At 36.3% G+C, this 27,741-nt stretch overlaps 1 protein-coding gene across 1 annotated transcript; it reads left to right on the top strand.

The window, feature by feature from the left end:
* Nucleotides 1-183: 183 nt before the first annotated feature.
* Nucleotides 184-25,392, top strand: LOC129450017 (uncharacterized). Its single transcript, XM_073870093.1, has 5 exons — nucleotides 184-311; nucleotides 2,106-4,003; nucleotides 5,600-5,898; nucleotides 6,625-6,743; nucleotides 25,327-25,392. Exons 2-5 carry the CDS (start codon nucleotides 2,106-2,108, stop codon nucleotides 25,390-25,392), a joined length of 2,382 nt encoding a protein of 793 aa, XP_073726194.1. The 5' UTR covers nucleotides 184-311.
* The last annotated feature ends 2,349 nt before the right edge of the window (nucleotides 25,393-27,741 follow it).

Genomic DNA, 27,741 nt, shown 5'->3' with positions numbered 1-27,741 from the left:
TGGCTACCTGTAGTTCTTAAAAGCAGAATAAGCCTTTTTTTTTACAAGAATATACAATAAAACATGTTTTAATTATGTGTAATATGTAATTCAGGTTTATCTCTCTCTTCTTACACGTGCGTAAGGTCTCAGCGGAGTTATGCGCTTTAACAGTAGAGTTTACGGTAGAAAAATACATGTAATGCACGCATGCGCTGTATGTGTTTTCGATTGGAAGTGACTTGCCGTAGAACACCGAAGAAGTGTGTTGTCGATGGTACAAGAAGCTGTTGAATCGCGTATTGTTAAGTTGCTGGTGCTCTTTAACAAAGGTAAGTTATGTATTTTAACGATAGTAATGTCGAGAGAATAAATAATAGCAATGATTATAGAATAATTTACACGTATACGACGATTAATGTGAGTAAGTTAGTGAAAAAGTGCGTCGACCAAATGACATGGGCCTCCGAAATCTTACTGAAAGACTGCTAAAACACCGAATGTTTTGAACAATAACAGTTTTAGAAAAAATGTGAGGTTACGGAGAAATGTAATATGCTGCAAGTAAATGGCTGTTTAATACTGTTTGAGATCTGTCGCTGCCTTTGATGGTTAAAAGCGTTTTTTCTCCGACTGAATGCAGCCTCTCCTAAAGTCTGAGCTGGACTCGCGCACGACAACAATAGTAGAAAATAACGCAGTAAGCGCCAAATAACACCCTGAGACAAAGGCGAATGAAATAACTGTAACTTAATGGGTGTACTTTTATTTATTGCACATAACGAAGTAAGGTAACTATGAACCTTTGAAACTGTATGGTGACAACTAACTTCAAGGGATTTAAAAAGTTTTGTAAATCACGTGTGTAGGAAACCATGTTGTTTTAAAAAGTTTTTTTATCCATAGCTTAGATCACTTGACCACAGGGGCACCAACTTAAAACGTTGGTTTTATATGTTCTTGTAATTAAATTAGTGTAGTTAGAGAGAGAGCAAAGATGCAAAGCTCTTATCCAAATACACTAAATTAAGGACATGTAAAACGGCACTTGCCCATCATTTGCTGATTGGGCGATGCAAGGCACTGCTGATGACTGCCGCAAGACTAGAAAGCTCTCAGAATATCAACACAATGAACTTCGTCTCCGCTCGGCGCACAGGGACAAAAATAAATAAATAGCCTCAATTAAACACACAAATTATATAGCATGTACTGACTGGTGTCACCCTGATTTACTACTTTGTAAAACTTATTCTGGGCAATACTTTTCGGACCATCTATTTCTTTTGTTTTTAATTCATTAGTAGAGATGCGTTATATAGCAAAAGGAGTTGTCATGCACATTTCATCAGTGAAGCCGTCTCCTTGTTTAGTATTCTAGTATCCTTTATTGTACAATACCAAAAAATGAGTGTTTTCTTCGGGACACTTGAAATATACAGCATGAGTCACGTACATTTATTTCATAATCCTTTTTTGTTATTTTAACTTGCAAACAAGCAGTAGCCAACAAAAGCTTTGTAAATAAGAAATCCAAAACACTTGTTGTTAAAATGAAAAAGTGTCAATTCTAGATTTACTTTAGCTTTTAAAGGGTTAGTTCACTTTAAAATGAATATTCTGTCATTTACTCATCCTCATGTTGTTCTAAACCTGTATAAATTTATTTTTTCTGATGAACACACAAGAAGGTATTTTGAGAAATGATGGTAAACACACAGCAGTAGGTGACCATAGACTTCCATAGTAGGAAAACAATATTTTGGAAGTATTGTGATAAATGAATACAATATTTAGATAAATGATTGTAAGCATACATTTGACGATATCCAGTAAATTCCAGCATATTTTTTATTTTCCTACTATGGAAGTCTATGGTCACTTCCTGTTTGTGTGTACCATCATTTGGCAAAATATCTTCTTTTGTGTTAATCAGATAAAAAGAACTTCATATAGGATAAGAACAACATGAGGATGAGTAAATGATGACAGAATTTTCTTTTTAAAGTTCACTATCCCTTTAAGTACACCAGTGTTAATAAATTAAAACATTGTAAAAAAATAAAGTGTATATGCATAATATTTTTTGTAATAACAGTTTCTTATTTGTTGTTATGTTTTTGCAGATGCCACGTAAAAAGGGGTTCCGGAGATCTGAGGCGGCTAAGAGGCGCATGGCTGTTGTCAGCCATGTCGAGCCTCTTGTAAAAAGACCCGCATATGAGGTTCAGCCTCCTCTTAAAAAAAGTGCTCCTATACCGACAATTTATTGTCCCAAAACTGTCAATGAGAAAGTCCATGTGACTGCAAAAACTGTCAAAGAGAAAGTCCACGTGACTGCCAAAACTGTCAATGAGAAAGTCCACGCGACTGCCAATAAAACTGTCATTGAAACTGTCATTGAGAAAGTCCATGGGACTGCCAATAAAACTGTCATTGAGAAAGTCCATGGGACTGCCAATAAGACTGTCAATGAGAAAGTGCATGTGATTGACAAGGTATCTGCCAATGAAGCTGATAAAGTACTGGATGGAGCAGTTATAAGAGGATCGTTCAGTCAAGACGATATGCGATTTGGTAGTACAAGAAATAAGCAGTGTGCGGCTATCAGTTTAACTTCTGTACTTCAGCACTGTGTAAAAAATGTTTTGACATGGCAAACTGCAGATTTGGATAATGTACTGAATAAGGGAAATGACCTTTATGTTGTTTTAAAAAATACAAGGCAAATAGGAAAAGGCCAGTGTGAATACATATTGATCCCAGAACTTCCCAGAACATGTACGTACTGTGACAAATATTTTGAAATAAAGTTTGGTTCATCTTTCGGTGGCTTTACTGATGTTTTTGAGTATGATGCAGAAGTGGGAGATTTTGCAATGCCATTTCATGTAGCAGTGGAGCGATCGCTGCGTGATTTTGATGCTTGTTTGGTAACTATTGCTGCCAATACATGTGCAATTATAAAACAAGGTCACTTGTATGCCATTGTAGATTCACATGCAACCAGTTTCATTAATGGGCAACAATACAGATCTGCAACAAGCTTTGTAGCTTATTACAGCAACATTGATCATGTTATCGGGTATTTCTATGACTTTGCTAATAGGTTTGGCAATGCATATATTCCATTTGAGGTAACCGGAATCAAGCCCAGCTTCTGTGACACAAATGCAGGTGCCTTTACAGTCACTAATAGTCAAAGCAGAACAAATGTAAATGGTTTTAGAAGTGCAGCAAATCCAGATAAATTAATGTACCATGACTCAAGACCTGCAGAAGGCATATGCATAAAAGATTGCAATAAGGAACCAAATGCACAGAAACCACTTGGTGATAGTCAGTTGAATAATCAAACTGTTATTGCTGCTGTCTCACTGGACACTGAAAGAAAACCACTCAAGGTGATAGATGTTAAAGCAACAGCAACTGGTAAACCCACAGCTGCTAACACAACTTGTAAGTCTAGTCAATGCAGTGCCACAAGCACCACACCAAAGAGCAAACTTAAGCTAATTAAGTGTAGTGATGGTAACAGTAAACAAGAGCTATATGTAAGCAAATTGGATAAAGAAAAATTGCCTGATAAGAAAAATACACAAGAAAATGTTGATTTGACAAATACACAAGAAAATGTTGATTTGACAAATACACAAGAAAATGTTGATTTGACAAATACACAGGAAAATGTTGATTTGACAGATGTCCTGTTTAATGAGAATGTACTCACAGATGACATCATTATTGGCAATACTATAAATAATGAGTTCAGTTTTAAGCTGTTAACATCTGCAAATCAAGAGGCGTTGTGTGCACGCTTACATTTAACTAATGAAAACCACACTGTACAGGGTACAAATATAAGTTCTTTAGGAGAACCATGTAAAACAAAGAGCATCAAAGGAGACGGCAACTGCTTTTATCGATGTGTAGCACATGCAGTATGTGGCAATGAAGAGAAACACCTGAAAATCAGACGTGAAGTTGTGAAACACCTTAACGCTAACAGTTCTAAATTTATAAGGTATTTAAGAGAAGACTACAGATCGGTTAAAGATTATTTGACACAACGTAAAATGTATTATTCTGGATCGTGGGCCACAGAAATAGACATTTTTTGTACAGCCGATTTGCTGAAAACAAACATTTTTACTTTCAATGATGACAGATGGAATGTACATGCACCAACTGATCAAGTATTTACAGATAATGCTATATATCTGAAGCACTGTAATGAAAATCACTTTGAAATTGTCACATGTGTTACACATAAAAATCAAATAAATGTTTGTGCAGGAGTATGCAAAGCTGTATGCGGTAATGAAAGCATTACACAGTGTTTACGAAAAAGGAAGTTAAATGACACAGCAGACAAGCTCAAATGTAAAAGACAGCGTGAGAGATACCAAAGTGATAATGATTTCAGACAAAGAAAAAAACTTAGTATGAAATCTAAATACTATGATGACACAGAATACAGACGGAAAAAGATAGAATTGTCCAAAAGGAAATATAGTGAAGACAGTGGATACAGACAGAAAAAAAAGAAAATGTCCAAAACTAAATATTGTGCAAATATTGAATACAGACTGAAAAAGATTGAAATGTCTAAAAACAAGTATTGTCATGACACTAAATATAAGGAGAGAACACTTCAACTCCTTCAAAGTAAATATAAGACTAATATTAACATTCAGGATTTAAAACGTAAAAAATCAAAGGACAAATATTCCACAGATGTTGATTTTCAAGCATGTGTTAGGCAATATTCTCATATCAAATACAAAACCAACAAAGTCTTTAAATCTAACTTATGTGACTATTCTAAGCATAAATATAGCACAAATCCCATTTTTAAAGCTAGTGTTTGTGAATATTCTAAACATAAATATAGCACAAATCCCACTTTTAATGCCAGTGTTCGTGAATATTCTAAGGATAAATATCATAATGATGCAAACTTTCGCATGAGTAAAATACAGAAAGGATGTGAAATTTATGCAAAACAAAGAGAAAGACAAAAAAACATTGATGCTACTATTAGTCGGTTTCATCAAGAAGTCAACAGTGGTCCAGAATGCGTTTGTTGTGTATGTCATCGTTTATTGTTTAGAAAACAAGTTATTGAGTGTAAATTTGATTGCTATGAACAAAAAGGACAGCACATAGCTGATTTAAGTAAAAGATGCATAACACTGAAGTATTTACATGTATGTGACACTGAATGTGAGCGCAGTTGTAATTTATCTGGTAATTTAGCCTGTAATTTGTGGATATGTTATACATGCCATCGAAAAATCCTTAGAGGACAACTACCTGAAGAGAGTGTTGCCAACAATATGCATTTGGAGGACATTCCTAAAGAATTAAAATGTCTAAACTCATTGGAACAACATCTAATAGCACTCAATATTCCTTTTCTTAAATTGCTATGTCTTCCCAGAGGTGGGCAGAGGGGGTGCCATGGACCTGTTGTCTGTATTCCGGTTAATACTACAAACATGACCAACATACTTCCACGAAATGAATGTGATGATCATATGATAAAAATCAAACTGAAACGAAAATTGACATATAAAGGCCATTATGAATATAAATATGTCCACACGGATCATATCAGAAATGCTTTAGTATATTTGATGAAAACCAATAAGTGGTATAAAGATGTGGAGTTTAATGAGCAGTGGATCAACAACTTGAATGAACCTGACGAGGCTGATGGTAATGAAATGCAGGAAGATAATGTTTCTGATAACAGTGACGATGAGAAGGTAGCTGATGATGAATCACAGGAAGATCTTACATATATCAAGGAGCAAAATGGACTTTTGTCAGACACATCACTACAGCCTGTTGACATTGGTTCAGAAATAATTGATCAACATTTTCATGATGTATTAAATGTAGCACCAGGTGAAGGTAACAGTCCTGTCAGGTTGTTATCAGATGAAAGCAATGAGGCAAAGTGCTTCCCTTTTCTCTATCCGACTGGTGGTCCAACATTTTACGATGACAGACCAGAAAAAATCACATTGTCAAGATACCTGAATGCACGAATATTAAATGCTGATGGACGTTTTGCTCAAAATTCAGACTTCATTTTTTATGCACAGTATATATCAGAAGTTGAACAAATTCTGTCTAATGTCTCAATTGCATTACGAAAAGGTTTTGAAAAAGGTAGTTTATCAGAGGTGACACCAGATATGCTGACAAATCCGGATTCCTTGCAAAAAATACTTAAGTTTGATGAAGGATATAAGTTTTTGAGACCAGTCAGAGGGACCCCTCCCTATTGGATGTCTACACAGAAAGATCTCTTTGCTTTAATTAAACAACTTGGCATACCAACATTCTTTGCATCTTTTAGTTCTGCTGATATGAGATGGCCTGAAATGTTGAACACCATTATTAGACAAGAGGGCAAACAAATCAATTTAGATCAACTTGCCTGGGCTGAGAAATGTGAACTTATACGAAAAAATCCTGTCACTGCAGCAAGAATGTTTGATCATAGATGGCATTGTTTTTTGAAACATGTCATTATGTCACCAGCTGAACCTATTGGTAAAATAAAAGACTATTTTTATCGTGTTGAATTCCAGCAACGTGGTTCTCCTCACGTTCACTGTCTGTTTTGGGTAGAAAATGCTCCAAAGCTTAATGATGATGATGAAGCTAATGATCCTGTGGTTGCTGATTTCATTGACACATATATCACATGTGAGACACCGCCAGAACAAGACATTGAACTCTTTGAAACAGTAAACAGTGTGCAGAAGCACAGTACAAGACATTCAAAAACATGTCGCAAGAAAAATACAGTATGTCGTTTTAATTTTCCAAGACCTCCATCTAGCCGTACCTTTATTACAAGAGCATCTTATGCAGACGAGTTTAAAGGGAAAAATGAAGATGACACAGCAAATGCAATTTTACAAAAAATCAAAAATGCTTTAAACTCTGATGTGATTTTTGATTCAACTGATGATTTATTCTCTTCTGTGGGTATTTGTCAGGCTGTCTTTGAAAAAGCATACAACAAATGTTCTAAAAAGAAATCTATTGTCTTGAAACGAAATCCAAAAGATATTTGGGTAAACCAGTATAACAGAGATTTACTGCGTGCTTGGCAAGGAAATATGGATATTCAGTATGTCACAGATGCCTTTTCTGTAGTAGTTTATATACTAAGCTACATCACAAAAGCAGAACAAGAAATGGGACTTTTGCTTCAACGTACGCAAAATGAAGCTATGAATGGAAATCTTGAAGCTAAGGCATCTTTAAAGCAATTAGGAAGTGTGTATTTGCACAACCGCGAAATTTCCTCGCAAGAAGCTGTGTACAGACTGACAGGCATGCATTTAAAGGAATGCTCACGTAAAGTACAATTCATTCCAATAGGACCAAATCCTGTAAAGATGAGTTTGCCTTTGCATGTGCTTAAGAATAAAGTGGAGAAAGAACAGTCTGATGATGAAAGCCGGTTTTGGATGACCAGTTTTGTTGATAGGTACAAGAACAGACCACAGAAACAACCACTACTTAATCTTTGTCTTGCCAGTTTTTGTTCTGAGTACAGAGTTTTGACAAAATCAGAAGTTTTGTCACAAAAACAAAATGCAGAAACGGAAGTTATTAAACTTGATAATAACTGTGGTTATGTGAAACAAAGAACACGTACCGAGCCAGCTGTTGTCAGATATCCGAGATTTTCGCCCACAAAAGATCCAGAAAAATACTATCATTCACTATTGCAGCTTTTTCTACCACATTATGATGACTGTCACTTGAAGCCAAGCAACTATGAGACATATGAGGAGTACTACAACAGTGGTGTCATAAAAACTAATTCTGGAATGAAAAATGTGAAATTAATTGTTGATTGCAACAGAGAATTGTTTGAAAAGGACTCTGATAAATTAGAGTGAGCTAAACAGCTTTTGGAGCAGGATATAGATTTAGAGGATGCTTGGGCTGCAATATGTCCTGAAACTGAAAGAGAACGTCACGAATGTATGGAACTGATGAAGAATAAAGTATTGCCTGATGAAGATAACACTCAAAACCTTATTCCAGATCTTACAGGAAACCAACAAACTATTTCTACTGTAGAAACAAACCATACCACACTGCATAGAAATGAAGGGTTACATTTACTGCGATCCTTAAATGAGGAACAGTCTGACATATTCTATAAAGTTCGTCAGTGGTGTTTACAAAAAGTACTTGGACAAAACCCTGAACCTATCAGACTGTTTATTACTGGTGTAGCAGGCACAGGGAAAAGTCATTTAATTAAGGCAATACACTATGAGTCTTGCAGACTGTTATCTCAGCTGTCTGAAAATCCTGATGATGTTACTGTGCTTTTGACAGCTTCGACAGGAGTAGCAGCCTTTAATGTTGGTGCTTCAACTGTTCATAATACATTTTCAATTGGTGCAAACGTCAGATTGCCATATCAACCGCTTAGTGATGACAAAATAAATTCTTTACGTATCAAAATGGGTAACCTGCAAATTTTGATTATTGATGAAGTCTCTATGGTTGACCATCGTCTGTTGTCATACATTCATGGAAGGCTGCGACAAATAAAACAAACTGGTGATTACTCTTTATTTGGAAAAGTCAGCATTATTGCTGTGGGTGATTTCTATCAGTTACCACCTGTGAAAGGAACTGCTCTTTATGCTGATTCAAAAGGAGTCAACCTATGGGAAAGCAACTTTGAGCTTGCTGAATTAACTAAAGTTGTTAGACAGCAAGATGCATCTTTTGCTGGAATGTTAAATCGCCTGAGAGTGCATAAGAAAAGTGAAGATCTTACCACTACTGATATTGCTGTGTTGAAAAAATGTGAAACTGGGGAGAAATGTAATGACCTTCACATATTTGCTACTAATAGCGAGGTTGATAAATATAACATTGAAAGACTACATGAGTGTTGTCCAGATGCAATTAGTATAAATGCTCAGGATTATATCAGAAACTCAAAAACTGGAAGAATGGAACGTAAAGTTGGATACCACGCTACAGTTTTCAACTCATGTCTATCTAAATGCATTTCCCTGGGTGTTGGTGCAAGGGTTATGCTAAAGAAAAATATTGATGTTGCTGACGGTCTTGTCAATGGAGCTTTTGGTACAGTTGTCCACATAAGTGAAAGTCAGAAAAAAGGTGAAGATAATGATGATTTCCCATCAGCTATTCATGTGGAGTTTGATAATCCAATTGTTGGGAAAATTCAAAGATGCAAAAAACGTTACATGCTTTTTCCAAATTCAACTGTAATTGAAGTACAAGAAGACCAGGTCACAAATGCTGGTGGCATTAGACGGCAATTTCCACTCAGATTAGCATGGGCTTGTACAGTTCACAAAGTACAAGGACTCACGGTAGATAAAGCTGTCGTTTCACTTAATAAAATCTTTACAGCAGGACAAGCATATGTTGCTTTAAGCCGTGTAAGGTCTCTTAGTGGATTAATCATTGAGGACTTTAAAGAATCTGTCATATTTTGTAATGAAAAAATTGAGTTGTCGTTGAAAGATATGACAAAAATAAATTTGAATAAGTACAGTTTAAGTAAATCCTTTGGTATGTTTAGAATAGCACTGCTTAATGTGCAAAGTCTAAAAGCTCACTTTCAGGATGTCCTGTCACATACAGTTCTGATGAACGCTGATTGTATTTGTTTGACAGAAACATGGCTAAATGTTAATGACCAAGAACCACAGATACCAGGATATGTGTTCTCACACAACCCAAGATCTAAGTGTTATGACAATACCACTGCACTTTATACTGAACTAGAAAATGCACTTCCAGAGGAACCGCAAAAGTGTGCTTGCTCTGGTGCGGTCACTAACGTGATTTGTGAAATGTAAAATTTTAGAATGTTTTTTATCTTGTGCATCCTCACATTGGAGTCCCAAGTTCATGTACAAAGTTTGGTTTCAATACGTGAAAGCATTCCTGACACACACACACACACACACACACACACACACACACGCACACACACACAGAAATGTATACAGGCTTGTAACCAGGGGTGTTTCCAGCATTTAAGGACATCCGGGGCTTAGCACAGACCATTTTATGTAAATACAGGGATCACAAGCCTAGAGAACCCGCTCTAGCTAGCCTAGAACCAACTATAACGGCTGTGCTGCACATGTTCAGGGTTCGACATTAAGGCTTGTCCGCTTGTCCGGGACAAGTGGATTTTTTGTAGGACAAGTGTAAGAAAAAATTCCATGTAAGGGGGACCCTCGGTGTATGTAGATAAAAACGTCTCATTCTAAAGTAATAAAAACATAACGGTTAATTATGAAAGGTGTTTATACACCACTGATAATATAGTTTTGTATATTATTTTGCATTTCTGTCAAGAGATCCTTCCAGAAATTACACACTGCACCTTTAATGTAGGCCAGAGTTCACGTCACCAAAAGCAGCAGATATAAGCTGCATTTTATTGATCATAAGCTCATTTTTAAAATAAGCGATAGGAGAGAGCGACAGCAGCACTGATAGCCTAATATCATTGCATTTCTTTACTATTTATGAATATGATTGTGTGTTGAGCATCTACGACAGGGCTATTCAATTAGTTTGTCATGAGGGCCAGAGATATATCAGTGATGATGACTACATAATATACATTTAAACATACTCATGTTGTATTTTGAAACTGCATAACAACAAAATCAGTGCATTGTACAATATACTTTTTCTACAAACATGTATTTTCAAACTGCATACAACAAAACTTGTGCATTGTAATATGACCAAGTAGGCTTTATCTACATCCAGACATGTTCGTATTTTGTATTTTAAAACTGCATAACAACATAAGTGCATTGTAAGATACCCGAGTAAGCTTTATTCTACATTTAAAGGGGTAAATAAGAGCCATATCACACTTATTGAGAATTTAACTTATTTACTCACTTAAGTACACATAACCAAAAGTTTATAATATGGAATATAACATTGTTTTATGCAGTTTTTTGTCAATGCTAATTATTTCACGACCTCTATTTAAACTACAACCGCCATTTTAATAACTGGCAAACATTAGGCTAGCTTCTAATAAGAGAAATTATACTTTTAGATTTCGTCAGGGCAGTAAAATCAGGTGTATGTTTGTCAGCGCGATACGCATGCAGTGGTGCAGGTGCTGGGCTGTGAGCGATGGGCGATTAACTTACTATCTGTCTGATTATTTAGGCTTCAACGTGGCAAACTCAGCCTAGATTCATGAAGATTTTAACAGAGGTGGAAAGAGTAGCCAAAAACTTTACTTAAGTTAAAGTAAAAGTAACTAAATAAATAATTACTCAAGTAGAAGCAAAAAGTATGCAATGAAAATAATACTCAAGTAGCGAGTTACTAGTTACTCATGAAAAAATAAATCTAGATATATGCACACACACGCACACACACACACACACACACACACACACACGCACACACACAGTGCCCTCCATAAGTATCAGAACAATAAAGACAAGATTTTTCTGTTTGATGTGGAGACCAGAAATTGGTAAGATAAATATCAGTATACCAGAAGTTTAGAATGTCACATTTTATTAACCTTTGTTTATGTTTCAACACATACATGCTTTAACAACAAAGAACAACAGCATTAAATGCTGACTTATGTGTATTGTACACAAATGCACATAAGTGAATCAAACTGATCCTACATATTTTATGCTTTTCATGTGTAAACAATCAGGACACAGCTCAGTGCCCATTAAAAAAAATAATGCGACAGATTCTGTACTTTTGTCTCATGTTCATCTTTTAATGTTTAGACATTTCTTGACTCCACAGCAAACAGAAGAATACTTATGAAGGGCATTTCTACAGTATGTGTAAAACTGCAACATACACCAACAGTATACAGAAAAATGTAGCTTGTAGCTGAAATATCAGACAAGTAAACTGACAACAGTTTTGTTTTGTATATGTATAAAGTTGGAATCTCCTAAGATGGTCTGAGGACATTGACAGTTTACACTTAGACAAAACTCATGTTTTCTTACGTTGTCATGTCACGTGTGTTTTGTGAGAATCACTTACATCATACAGTACATTAAACAGCGAATCAGACGTCAATCATCGATGGACAATCTGTGCTACTGTGTTTCTGGAGGTTGCACGCGTTTAACTGTGTCTGACGACGAACAGGTCGGCGGTCGCGCGTATGTAATGGCGGGTACATGTGTGAAGTTTTGCTTTTAGTTAAAAGATTGGTAAATACATTTCCACGTCACCCAACACTGGTTATATTCTGCGTGTTTCTACATAGGTTACGAGTAAAACAGCTTCGGACGATTCCGTGTTTGAAGCGATCTTAACAATTCATTCAAACTGATTCGCGAACCACTTTAAAACATTTGGCCCATTCGCTTTGTAAAGAGTCGACTCAAAAGACTCATTTATTTGCAACACTTTGTAATGAAAACGACTCAAATGAGTCATTAATCCGCGAATGCGCCAGAAACACAAGATAGCAATTTAAAAATAAAATACAAATTTCGTAATTAATTAAAATACCGATGCCAAACGATCACTGCTACCCGAGGACGCGAAACTGACGTCTTTACAAACTAATACGTTTACAATGTATTACATTGATGAAAAAGGGAATTAAACTTGTCGTGCCATATATCACTGAAATAAAAGAAAGGGATTAAAATATGTCTGAATCATATAATTCCTACCTGTATGTGAAAATGCACGTTCTCCAGAGAGCTCGCGTTGATTCAAGCATTCAGAATATAAAATCCATTTGCAGTTTTGCGTCCGAAACCGCATACTGTATAGTGAATAAGATGAAGTTTACGATTCTAAAAATATGTATCCAGGAATCTGTCCATATACGATACGAAGCTTGAGTGGCAGCCGAGGTTACTGAGTCCTCCACGGGCTCGCAGCAGAGTCTGAGGCTGTCGCCTCTTCTCCGGGCTTCTCTGCTTTCTCTTCCTCAGCTCTTCGCTGTATTGTGGCTCTTAAAGGAACACCCGAATCTCTCAACAGCTCTTCTATATTCCATTTTGCCATTTTAACATTAAAACTACATCCCGCCATTGTTATTCAAACTTTTCCACGGAGCAATAGCCTGTTAGCTTAGCTTCTAAAGATGGCTGCCGCTATCTTTACATTCTGTCTAAAAAACACGTTTGAACGTAAAGGCTGCCCTCTACTGGTAAAGGCTAATGACATTTTTTAATTTTACACAGGTTTTAATTGGACATTTTAAAGTGAAAATAACATAATATAGACATGTTTCTGCAATGTTTTTTTTATCTTGGGCATCTTCACATTGGAGTAAAGAGTTCATATAAACATTTTGGTTAATAAATGTTACAGACATATTGAGATTTGAACTACTTCCTGTTTTGGCGGCGTTGACGCACATTTAGTTTGGGCTGTGGCGCGCAAATGCTTCCGAAAATCAAAAATCCTTCTGGTAACTTTTGTGAGGCTCGGTCCAAGGATCGCGTACGTGGAATTTCATGAGGTTTGGACAAAATTTGTGACCTGTGAAACTTTTTTAAGGTTTTGTGTTCTCTCCAATATGGCGGCCGAACGACATGGATCTGTGACTTCATCCTCTCAAGCAACTTGCACCGGTACTGCCCGAACATTTTAAAGTTTGAACGGTGTCTCTGCGTCAAACGGTCTGGTCGCTAGAGCTGGCCAAAAAAATCTACCCGGGAAAAATAATAATAATAAAACTTAAGAAGAACAATAAGTGTGCTTTTGCAAGCACACTTAATTAAAACATCAGAGAGGAGGTGGTGTTGGATTGTATTGTTCTGAGAACATTGAGTGTGATTTGTTTATTCCAGAGTGCTCCAACTTAGAATGCTTATACTTTGTAATTCCATGTGTCAGTTTGACTTCAGCACTTTTGTATAGACCTAATTCTTATAATCCTGATTTGTTTCGACAGCAGTTATTACTTGTTATTGATGAAATGGAGAAGCGTCCAGGACAGAAAATAATCATGGGAGACTTTAATGAAGATGTTTTTACTTCATCCACAATTGTAAAATTAATGCAACAACATGGATACAGTCAACAGGTACAAACTCCAACTACAGAAAAGGGTACATTAATAGACCATGTGTACACAAAAGACATTAAATGTATACATGTTGAGGTTGCACAAACCTACTACAGCTTCCATCAGACTATACTTATGTCACTGTTGTAATAGTACATATAAATACTCCGCTGGCCATTGGGGGTGGGAGGTTAGGGAGGAAACAATCACAGCGGCTCCCTGGGTAAGGGCATGTAAGGGTAGTGGACACTGGGTGGGAGGTGACAGGGGTTGGTGTATGACAGTTATTTAACAGTACTGTTTGTTTCAGCAGTCCTTTGCTTGTTTTATTTATTTATTTACTTTTGTTTGTGTTTTTCTTTGTAATCTGCTGCGTTTTGCAAGTTTTAGTTCTTATCACAACCACACCAATTTTCTACATTTATTGCATTTTAAGCACAGTTCAAGAATTTTTTATTTTTTGTTTTATACAAGCCAAACATCATCTTGTTTATTTACTTTTATTTGTGTTTTTCTTTGTAATCTGCTGCATTTTGCAAGTTTTAGTTCTTATCACAACCACACCTATTTTCTACATTTATTGCATTTTAAGCACAGTTCAAGATTTTTTTTTACTTTTGTTTTATACAAGCCAAACATCTTCTTGTTTATGTACTTTTATTTGTGTTTTTCTTTGTAATCTGCTGCGTTTTGCAAGTTTTATTTTCTACATTTATTGCATTTTAAGCACAGTTCAAGATTTTTTTATTTTTGTTTTATACAAGCCAAACATCATCTTGACTTTATGTACAAAAATGCTTCTTAACCACTGTTAAACAATTACATGTGAGTCTTTGACGTTTAACAAAAATGAACAGTAATATTTCAGACAATATTTCAAAGCCACACATGACTAAATGACTGAGATAACTACTGTTGGTGATTGAAGAATCTTGCATTGAAACTTAAGGTTAGTATTATTCTTCATATTTTTTTATGATTCACATGCTCAGCATTAATTTTTTTTAGTGATTAATCATTACTTACTTTTTATGTTTTAGAATGTTTATGCAAAAACCACAGCTCAACCTTTACCTTGTGGTTGAAAAAAATCGAATTGTCATCTTAAAGTTTACATGAAACAACAACATCATCTTTCTTCAACTGATGTACACCAGAATACAGCAAGAAGAAGACTGTGCATCAGAAATACATTTACCATTTTACATAAAGTAAGTGCATTTTTATTCATAATTTTGTTATATAAATTTGTTTAGCCTTTATATCTTTCACTTCAAAATACATAGCATCATAATAATGTTTTCTTTTATTGTAGAAACATGTACTATGGTGAACACAACACTGCATCAAGTTAACACTTACCATTTTACAAACAGTAGGTGTATTTTTATTAATAATTTTTTTATATACATTTGTTTAGCCTTTATATCTTTCACTTCAAAATACATGACACCATAATAATATGCTTTCTTTTATTGCAAAAAGATGTACTATGGTGAACACAACACTACATCGGGATGACTTCCTTTTTAATGTCACTCACATCAACTGTCGTTACAACACAACGGATCTACCAATCAACATTTAATCATCTTCAACAGTACTTATCTCAGTCATTTATTCATGTGTGGTGATGGAATAAGCATGTACATTAACACTTAAGGTTAGTATTTTTATTCAGTTTTTTGTTATTAATTATATACGTGTTTTCTATTTTTTTTAATTACTAAATCTTTTTATACTTTTTATGTTTTAGAATGTATATGATGACACCACAGCTGAACATTCATCTTCTGGTTGACAACAGTTAATTTTCACATGTTCTTGTTTAAATTAAACAATCACATCTCATCATTTTTCATCGGATGTCCACCACACCAAAATACAAAAAAAAAACCTTGACATCTGTTATAAAATTACCATGCTACATAGAGTAAGTGCATTTTATTCATAATTGTTTATGTACAATAATTTATATTTTTCTCTTCATCAAAGCAAATAACAACATTACAATTTTGAACTTTTTTTGCAGGAAGGTGTGCTATGGTGGACACAACACTACATCAGTATGACACACAGTAGCATCCTGGTCATCCCGGCTATTCCGTTTGAATGTCCAGAGCTGGTTACAACAGGACAGGACCACCAAGCTTTTCTATCACATTGTAAAGAACTATTTCTTTTACATTACAAGACAGACATGATATAGCATATATATGCAGATACCTTGTTTATTGTCATTTTATTTTTTTTTTCTTTATAAAACATTGCAGTATATGCAGCATATACTACATACAACATTCCAACGTATATGTTGCAGTTCCAGCTACATATACAATGAGAATGTATATTAATTTCACGACAAATACAATGGGTGTGGTTGTGGATATCAAGCAAAGGACTGCTGTAGTTCCTTAAACTTTATAGTTTACGCCAGGGATCTCAAAAGTGGGAGCTGTGAACCCCTGGAGTCCCTAATTGTTTTGCCAGATAATCTGTAAAATAATCTGTTTTATATAATTGCTTTGCATTCTTAAGAAGGGCAATCTAAGTACAATGTGGGTATTGCTACTTTTCATTTTATTAAAACATGTAAGATAAGTTAAAAAGTATAACAGTCAAGTCAAATGTAGTTTTAACTAAACAAACATCTAAATAACCTCTTGAATTTAATCACTTTAATATAAATCTAAAATATGCTTTAATGGAAGAATATGCTTAGTAACTTAAGAGGTCTTTGGAAATTTGTCTCCCTTTTAAGGGGACCAAAGGCACAAAACATTCAAGAACCCCTTGTTTACACTTACTGAAAATTTAACCATAATCACCATATGTCCAAATATATCATATGTGCATCATTTCACCTCTGTAAGATTAAGTAATTTTACATAACACATGAATTTATTCTGTAATCACTGTATTAATTATTAAACATTTTATTATTAATGCTTTTTTCATCCCAGTGTTCTTCTTACCATTACTTTATATTTATTGCCTGTTTTTTATACCAGGAACTGAAGGGAACAATTTTTAAAATGGCATACAAAATAAATATTTTATGAGTAAGAAGGAAATACAGTTATTTACATATTTTCCCACCAGTAGGTGGCTCTGAGATGACACTATGCATCAACCCTCAAATGTGACCTGTGATGATATAAATCAAGCATCTTAAGCCTACACTAAAGCTTTACAAATATATAGCATCATATTCATATTAATCTTTACTACACACATTGTATATCTATTTAGATAACATGTATGCTCCATGTGAATTTTTCTTTTGTTACCTTTCTTATGTAGTATTACACATTGTACTTACATTTCTATGATTTCAGTGTTACACTTGACCACTAGTGGATGATGGTTTCTAACTCAAAATTTGACCAAAAGGTGAGAAAATGAAAAAAAGAAAAAATCTCGTGATTTAATGACTGTGATGACACCCATCACATTTGGTGTAAATACAATAAAGTGATACAGAGATATAGCCTTAAATGTCTTGACCACTAGGTGGCGCTGTGCCGAAACAATAGATGGTGCCTCAGGTCATGACTGTAATGACACATACCAAATTTAGTGTAAATACAATAAAGCGATAGGGAGATATAGCCTTAAATGACTTGACCAGTAGGGGGCACTGACCAAACAATAAATTGTGACTCAGGTCTTGATTGTGATGACACCCACCAAATTTGGTGTAAATACGATAAAGAGATGCAGAGATATAGCTTCAAATCTCTTGACCACTAGGGGGCGCCGAAAAGTTTACAAGTCCTCCCAGAACATGTTGCTGATGAACCATACCAAGTTTCATAACAATACGCAATTGTGTTTCTGAAATACTTGAACTTAAAGAAAAAATTCAAAATGGCCGACACACAAAATGGCCGACCAAAAACCATTTGGTATCGTTTGACTCGGCATGCCTCACGAAATCTAACAAGACCACTCTCATAATTTTACATTCAAGTTTGCAGTAGTTATAAGTAAAAATAGACATCTCGTGACCAGTAGGGGGCAGTGTGACGAAATGGTGCATGCACCCTCAGGTCATCACTGTTATGACATATACCAAGTCTCATATTAATACGCAAAAGTTTTGCGAAGATACAGGCTCAAACACATTTTGGCGTGCTCGCCCTCGCATTCTTTGATGCGTTATACGACAACGGATAGGTCTAACGAAAATCTTTTGATAACTTTTTGTCTAGAGTGTCTCTAGATGATGCATACCAAAAATCAAGCCAATTACACAAGCGCTCTAGGAGGAGTTCGAAAAAGTAGGTGTTCAATATAATTCAAAATGGCCGACAGGAAGTAGGTTTGACTCAGACATATTTGATACAGTCGGACTCAGCATGAGCCAAGGAATCAATAGAGTGAAGTCTTATGTCATAGTGGCAATTTAATCAAATGACATAAAGATTTAAAAAAAATGTTACATATCCTGACCACTAGGTGGCGCCGTCCTAAAGATTTATAGGTGCGCTCAGAACATGTCACTGATGAACCATGCCAAATTTCGTAGCGATACGCCATTCTGTTTGTGAAATACTGAACTTATGGAGAAAATTCAAAATGGCCGACACCCAAAATGGCCGACCGAAAACCGTTTGGTATCGTTTGACTCGGCATGCATCAAGGAATCTAACAAGACCAACTTCATGATTTTAGACTCAAGTTTGAAGTAGTTATAAGCAAAAATAGGCATTTTTCGAATCTCGTGACCACTAGGTGGCGCTGTGACGAAACGTTGCAGGCACCCTCAGGTCATGACTGTAATGACATATACCAAGTTTCGTGTCGATACAATAAAGTTTTGCGAAGATACGGCCTCGCGTCCGTTTTGGCGTGCTCGCCGCCATATATGTTGTCAATTTATACGAGAACGCATTGGTCTATCAAAAAGCTTTTGATAACTTTTTGTCTGGGGTGTCTCTAGATGCTACATACCAAAGGACATGCAAATCGGACGAACGCTCTAGGAGGAGTTCGAAAAAGTAGGTTTTATGGAAAATTCAAAATGGCGGAAAGATTTGCATGACACAAATGACATCAGTGTGTGCCATTGAATCATCATGAGCCAAAGATTCAGTGGAAACAAGAATTTAGTTTCTAGGACTCACGGGTCAGAAGTTATGAGCATGAACATAAGTGGATTTTTGGACTGTTGATGGCGCTAGAGGGTTTGAGTCAGACACACCAATGTTGCTATAGTAACTTCTGAGACTGTCCTCTACATGTGTGCCAAATTTCATAACTTTCCTACGTACGGTTCTATGGGCTGCCATTGACTTTTGGGTGGAAGAACGAGGAACAAGAATAACAATAATAAGAAAACTAACAATAACAATAGGTGTCTACGCCACTTCGTGGCTTGACCCCTAAATATAGCTGCAAGCAGCGATACCGGGGTCAAGCCGAACATGGCAAAAAATGATTCATACGTGATGACTGCCATGATTTAACATCTAAGTTTGCATTAGTTTTATGAAAAAAAAGCATTTTTTTCCTATCTTGAGACCACTAGGTGGCACTGTGCCAAAAGAATAGATGGTGCCTCAGGTCATAACTGTGATGACACATACCAAATTTAGTGTAAATACAATAAGGCGATACGGAGATATAGCCTTAAATGACTTGACCACTAAGGGGCACTGACCAAAAATTAAATTGTGACTCGGGTCTTGATTGTGATGACACCCACCAAATTTGGTGTAAATACAATAAAGAGATGCAGAGATATAGCCTTAAATAACTTGACCACTAGGGGGCACTGACCAAAAAATAAATTGTGACTCAGGTCTTGATTGTGATGACACCCACCAAATTTGGTGTAAATACAATAAAGAGATGCAGAGATATAGCCTTAAATAACTTGACCACTAGGGGGCACTGACCAAAAAATAAATTGTGACTCAGGTCTTGATTGTGATGACACCCACCAAATATGGTGTAAATATGATAAAGAGATGCAGAGATATAGCTTCAAATCTCTTGACCACTAGGGGGCACCGGAAAGTTTACAAGTCCTCCCAGAACATGTTGCTGATGAACCATACCAAGTTTCATAACAATACGCAATTGTGTTTCTGAAATACTTGAACTTAAAGAAAAATTCTAAATGGCCGACACACAAAATGGCCGACCAAAAACCATTTGGTATCGTTTGACTCGGCATGCCTCACGAAATCTAACAAGACCACTCTCATAATTTTACATTCAAGTTTGCAGTAGTTATAAGCAAAAATAGAAATTTTTTATATCTCGTGACCAGTAGGGGGCAGTGTGACGAAATGGTGCATGCACCCTCAGGTCATCACTGTTATGACATATACCAAGTCTCATATTAATACGCAAAAGTTTTGCGAAGATACAGGCTCAAACACATTTTAACGTGCTCGCCCTCGCATTCTTTGATGCGTTATACGACAACGGATAGGTCTACCAAAAATCTTTTGATAACTTTTTGTCTAGAGTGTCTCTAGATGATGCATACCAAAAATCAAGCCAATCACACGAGCGCTCTAGGAGGAGTTTGAAAAAGTAGGTGTTCAATATAATTCAAAATGGCCGACAGGAAGTAGGTTTGACTCAGACATATTTGGTACAGTCGGACTCAGCATGAGCCAAGGGATCAATAGACTGAAGTTGTATGTCATAGTGGCAATTTAATCAAATGATATAAAGATTTTAAAGAATTTATTTACATATCCTGACCACTAGGTGGCGCTGTCCTAAAGATTTATAGGTGCGCTCAGAACATGTCACTGATGAACCATGCCAAATTTCGTATCAATACGCCATTCTGTTTGTGAAATACTGAACTTAATGAGAAAATTCAAAATGGCCGACACCCAAAATGGCCGACCGAAAACCGTTTGGTATCGTTTGACTCGGCATGCCTCAAGGAATCTAACAAGACCACCTTCAAGATTTTAGACTCAAGTTTGAAGTAGTTATAAGCGAAAATAGGCATTTTTCGAATCTCGTGACCACTAGGTGGCGCTGTGACGAAACGTTGCAGGCACCCTCAGGTCATGACTGTAATGACATATACCAAGTTTCGTGTCGATACAGTAACCCATTCTTAAGACTAGTTTGGATGTAAAATCCGCCTTATGTCCGACATAGAATTTACACCTGTTGCACCATCTAGACGTAGTGCACATACCTTAAATTAAATATTACATCTAGTAAAGGGTAGGTGTTATTATAAAGCCTTTTCTTTTTTATATGGCAAAAATAGAAATAATGAAATGTGATGAGACATTGGCGCATGTAATGCACAGGATACGTGAGCAGTGTGCTTTTGTGCATGGCAGAGTGCATAGAGACACCAAAAATGTATGATATCATAAAATATATCAATATTTACAAAGACAGAGTATAAAATTGATTAAAAGCTTTAATTTCATTTTAATCCAGAGCTGTTACAATTAATATCCAAATTATTACCTTTTGCGCAGGCTTTCATTTAGTTAATGTGCAGATCGTGATCGATGGGTGTGCACGTGATGCACGCATGTTGAGGGTGAGTGCACAGTTAAACATGAGGAGGGAAAGCTCTCTTGTCATCTATTAGCTGGCGGCAGTAAGGGTAAGTTTATAATCACAGTAAAATGGAATGTTGTCTAAATATCACTGCAGTAAAATGCATACGTGGGGACGTGCATCATTTACAATAAGCATAGCTGTGACTGGTCGTAGTTTCAGATGGTGCAACAGGCTTAAATATTTTTCACAATGTTGGACATAACTAAGCCTGGCGTAGGGCTTACATCCAACTTTTTTATGTCTGGCTAGTACAACTGGCCCAAACTCTCTGAAGAAAACGTGTTACAACAAATGTTACAACTTTTTGTGTCATCTGTTGACAAAGTCATGATGGGATGCTATTTGAAAGCTCCAATTGCAGTACTCCTCTACTAAAATCACGAGGAGCTGTGTGATATGAACCATGATTTAAGTTAGTCGGAGCAGAAGAAAAAGAGACAAAGGCATTAGAAATGATTAACATCAGTATGTTAAAGGAATAGTCTACCCTTTTGCCATATTAAACTATGTTATTACCTCAACCTAGATCAGGGGTTCCCAAACTTTTTTCCTGCGCACCCCCTTCTATGTCCCAACTGGGTTTGCGCACCCCCAATCCCCACTTCAAAAAAAAAACACGCTAAAAAGACTTGTTTTTAAAGACTCATGTTTAATCATGCGCAAATAACCAGGGGCCGGTTGCAACAGCTGGACGTTAAGAAGTTGGGTGTAAGTCCTACGTCGAGCTAAACTACGTCTGACATTGTGAAAAATATTTACGCGTATTGCACCATCTGAAACTATTACCAGACGCAGCTACGCTCAGCGTAGATGATGCGCGCCCCCGTGTATGCGTTTAACCACTGTGATATTTAGATGCCATTAGAGTTTACTATGGTAAAAAACGTACACTTACTGCCATCAGCTAATAGATGATATTTGAGAGTTTCCTCATGTTTACCAGTGCGCTCTAGATGCGTGCGGTCTCTTTACCATGCATGAAAACCCATTGCTCGCGTATCCTGTGCATTAGACGTGCCCGTGTCTCGTCACATTTCATTATTTCTATTTTTGCCATAAAAAAGTCTCTCTCTCTTGGTCCGTCTCCTCCTTCGTGACTAACAACTTTATCATAAGACGTCCCACACTTGACAGTTTCCCTGATTTCAGCCAGTTAAGCATATTTATAATATATATGGAATGAATGAAACGAATTGCCACGCATATAGCGGCTGCAGTGCATAACAGAAGAGCAGTGCGTAGAAAAAGACAGCAGCTGTCTTCTACATTTCTATCAAAAACTAATTAATTGTAGTTTTTTTATTTAAAATAAAAGCGATTACAAAGGAAATGTTTACTGTTAATTTTTTTTATTTATTGTATGGAAAAATCCCACTTAAAGAAACAGACCGCCATTACATTTTTCCTCTCACGCACCCCCTAGTGGCAGATCGCGTACCCCTGGGGGTGCGCGCACCACACTTTGGGAATCCCTGACCTAGATGAATAAATACATACCTATCTTTTTTCAATGCGTGCACTGTACAGCGCGTTGTTAATGTGTTAACATTTAGCCTAGCCCCATTCATTCCTATGGTACCAAAAAAAGGTTTTATTTTGTGGCACCATACTTACTCATGTAACAGTCTTTAAATAGGGAAAACATGGAAGTGTTTGGTGGCTTCCCTGTTTGGTACCATAGGAATGAATGGGGCTAGGCTAAATGCTAACACATTCATGACGCGCTGTACAGTGCATGCATTGAAAAAAGATAGATATGTATTAATTCGTCTAAGTTGAGATAATAACATAGTTTAATATGGCAAAAGGGTAGACTATTCCTTTAATAGTATAAACCAGTGGTTCCTAACTTTTTACATGGTCATCAAGGCATGATCCAAATTCTTAAACTGAGCAAATTTATCTCTTAAAGAGCACCTATTTCATTGCTAAAACAAAGGTATTTTGTGTATTTGGTGTACTACAATGTGTTTGTGTGGTTTATGGTTCAAAAAACACATTATTTTCCACATACCATACATTTTTATAGCTCCAGATTTCACTCCCTTCTAGAAACGGACAGAGTTTTGTACAAAACTCATCAATTTGAAAAGTGCTGTGTTCTGATTGGCCAACTAATCTGTACGTTGTGATTGGCCTGAATACCTCTGATGTCAGCCGGAAATGTGACGCTCCTTCCCATGTTTGAAAGATCTGGTCACAATGCAATGCTAACAGGAGTTAACTTACAAGTGGGAGGAATTATCATAATGTTGGTCTAGTGTTTGTTGTAGTCCATGAAAAAAGATTTATGTTGCAGACAATAACTTGCATAACCATTTACTTTTGGGTTTGTACCTTTTGCATATTGTGAACATGAACTAATACACACTTAGCCTGGGAAAACCCAGACAACTTCCGCTAAATTTAGATTTGCTCTGCAAGTAGTCTGGCAAAGAGGCCATTCAAGAAAATTTCTAATGCAGAGAAATTGCGGCACCAATCAGAAACGTTGGGGCGGGCTTTACTCGATAAAGACAGCGCAGCAACAATGGTAAAGCAGATTTTGAATCATTATACTGATGGATTGCATCACTCGTTCGAATCAGCTATCACGTCTGTTTTAAGTGATTGAAACTTTTCCTTTTTGTTAAAATCCAAGCAAAGAACAACACCCGAAGCCTTTATATCTAAAAAAAGATGTTATCGCTGTCTTACCGACTGGATTGGGCAAAAGTCTGATATACTAGTTTGCAACTTTGATGGGAGAACAAATATGTCTTAGTGAGAGCCCTCTGGTAGTGGTGCATACATCATCCCCTTCATCGCTTTGATTGGTTTTAGATCTAGCCAATTGTGCCCAGAGGCATTTGAGCGAGGTCCATTGGTGACGTCCTTTGGAAATTATTTGTCTATGAAGCTTTGCCAGACCATAACTCAGTTACTACTGAGAATGGTCTGGTTTTAACCTGGCTAATACACATTTACAAACCAAAGGAACTGTTAAAACGTGAATCGGACAATAGGTGGTCTTTAATAATTGTTAAAACACACAAGTATTGTTTCAATTTACTTAATATAAGACAGATAACTTGTAAGAAAATCAAGATTGATAGATAAATACTAAACTAGTCAACATTTGAAGTGGATCAAAACCTTTAATAAAAAATTACATTAAACCAATCACTAATACTGTTCTTGTCTTAGGTGTCTTGTCTTTTGATAAACTTTTTTGATCTACTTCAAATGTTGACTAGTATATTTTACGGTTGTTTAATAGTGATATATATGTTTTCTAGTTTGTATAAGACAACATTTATTATTAAACATTTATTATTATACAGAAAATAACATTTTGATTATTTATAATGTGCGGGTTTAAACATTAGATTTCTGTGTGGGTTTAAATGTAGAATGATGAAAAAATTATTATTTCTACTTCCTCATTTACTGTATATAGTATGACAACTATTATAAACATCTGTTTCACTTAACAGTTATTCAGGATAATTATGCTTTACAACCACAACAGATAAGAGTTTCAAACTCAGGGTGTTAGTAGTATATAGAGTTACCCAAAGATCATGATCAATGTCTGACCTGCTCCCTGGCTTTGTGCATTAAAGAGAACCGGGTTTCGCGTGTTATGTTGAACAACATGATGATTTTGATGACATGTCGTCTGAACTTCGGGTGTGTTTAATCTGTACCTCTAGGTGCAACGATCTTCCTCTTCGTTTGATTTTATGGCAGGGGAGGACTTCCGGCAAGAAGCTCTCTAGGCAGGTCCCGTTTTTGATAAAGTTTTGATATCCACTCGCCAATTTTTTGCTCCATTTAAGTGATATACATCAGAACATTGAGTTATCTTGCAAGAAAAGTTCAGCATGGCGACAAAAAAGAACTCCGTTTCATTGCGGTGTAATGACGCCAACTACCATGAATATGCTATGGATGACTCCACTGAGAGATGCAAACGAAAAGATTTCTCGCCGATGAAAACCCCACCGATAGCAAAAAGAAAAGATACTGGAAATGAAGGAAGAGAAGACATGAGTGCGGTGTTGGAAGCAATAAAGCAACTGACAGATAAAGTGGATACACTTGGCACCCAACTACAACATAACTCTGTTATGCTAACTAGCATAGCGAAGGCAGTAGAGTTTAATGCGGCTGAGATTAAGGACTGTAAAACGCAGCTACAGACAACGGTTCGCGACGTGTCCATTGTGAAGAAAGACAACGCAGAGTTGATGGAACGCGTCTTAGAACTTGAACGCTACAAGCGCCGGTGGAATCTAAGAATTCGTGGAGTCAAAGAAAAAGAAGGTGAAGATATACGAGAGACGGTTTTTGGTCTGCTTCTAAAAATCTCCCCTTCATGGTCCACAAACATCAACCACATAGTGGACTCCGTCCCACCGAATAGGCAGACGGGAAGATAATAAAACACGGCACGTCATCATCCAATTCACGCAGAGAATACACAGAGACGCGCTGTGGAGGATGACGAAGGATCATGCCGTCTGCAAGGAGCTTAAAATTAACTTTATTGAAGATCTCTGTAAAGCTGACAAGGAGATGCGAGCTGCGCTGTGGCCAAAGATAAAAGAAGCTAGAGAAGCTGGAAAGCGTGCGTATTACAGAGGAGGAGACGGATTCATTAATGGTCAGAAAATCACTTAGGAGCATGTAAGGTATACAAATAAAGTCTGAGTTTTAAGTTCTGAAAAGACTTTTGAATGTTAATATCGAGTGGATCGAACATTTGAAGCAATTGTGCATAGACGGGACACTGCTTTTCTTTTGTTTTATACTTACTCCCTTACTAGTTTTTTTTATACTAAACTATTAGCGGTTGCTAAGTTGTTATGAACGTTCTTTTTTCATGTATTTCACTAAATGCTAGAGGCTTAAGAGACATTGTAAAGAGAAAATCTATTTTTCTTTTTTGTAAGGGCGAAAAAGCAAACATTATTTTATTACAAGAAACGCATTCAAAACCTGAAGATGAAAGATTTTGGATAAACCAATGGGGAGACAAAATTCTTTTTGACCACGGCTCAAGTAGATCAGCAGGGGTTGCCATTTTGTTTTACAACTCTCCTGGTAAATTAGTGACATCCAAGTGCAGTAACAATGGTCACTGGCAAATTTGTGTTTTAAACATTGATGAACAATACAATATTTTGGTCAACATTTATGGGTTTAATAATTTGGTACAAAATAGACAGCTGATTACAGAAGTTTCTAATGCCATGGAAAATGTTAAGCTCAGGTATCCAAATGCGAACATAATTATGGGTGGTGACTTCAATATGGTTAATGATGAATGCCTTGAGAGATATCCCCCCCGGTTGTACTCATAACTCTAATAACACAATCTTAACTAGCTTTTGCAACACACACAACTTAGTGGATCCCTGGCGCTTTAAACATCCAAACTTGAAACAATTCTCCTGGTTCAAACCCAACCATGTTAACAAATCAAGAATAGATTTTTGGTTGGTTTCTCTCTGTATTTTAAACTTTATTTCTGACTGTAGTATGTCTGCTGCTCCTCTAACGGATCACTCTGTTATTAAGTTAAATTTCAGGAATCCTACCGTTTGTTACAAAAATAAAGGATACTGGAAATTTAATTCTAGATTACTCAAATACCAATTATTTTATGATGGCATCAAAACAATAATCTCAAATGTGATGACTGATGATTCTGTAACATCTTATGTTTCAAAATGGGAATTCCTTAAATTTAAAATGAGGGAATACTCTATCCATTTTGGGAAAACAATTAACAAAAGTAACAGAATATCAGAAATTAACATCATTAAAGAAATAAATGAATACTATAACAAAACATCACCAACCGAACCTGATAAACAGAAATTACAGACTCTCCTATCAGAATTAGATGAAACATATCTTCGAAAGGCTGAAGGAGCTTTCATTAGGTCCAGGGCAAAGTGGATCGAGGAAGGGGAAAGAAGTACATCCTATTTTTGTCGCTTAGAAAAAGCAAGACAAGAAAAACTTTCAATTAAAACCCTATTAATTAATGATCATCCTATTAAGGATCCTGCAATAATAGCTAAGGAAGTTGTCTCCTTTTATGAGAAACTCTATTCTTC

Source organism: Misgurnus anguillicaudatus, chromosome 8, assembly GCF_027580225.2.
Source record: "Misgurnus anguillicaudatus chromosome 8, ASM2758022v2, whole genome shotgun sequence".
In the NCBI taxonomy this organism is placed as follows: Eukaryota; Metazoa; Chordata; class Actinopteri; order Cypriniformes; family Cobitidae; genus Misgurnus; species Misgurnus anguillicaudatus.
Note: the sequence above shows the minus strand (reverse complement) of the source record. Positions and strands in the feature narration are given on the sequence as shown.

Coding starts and splice junctions, on each gene's coding strand:
- LOC129450017 (XM_073870093.1), top strand. CDS start 2,106: ATGCCACGTAAAAAGGGGTTCCGGAGATCTGAGGCGGCTAAGAGGCGC. Junction 5,899..6,624: donor AAATGTAGCACCAGGTGAAG/GTAACAGTCCTG, acceptor TGTTTTGGGTAG/AAAATGCTCCAAAGCTTAAT. Junction 6,744..25,326: donor ACATTGAACTCTTTGAAACA/GTAAACAGTGTG, acceptor CTGTACCTCTAG/GTGCAACGATCTTCCTCTTC.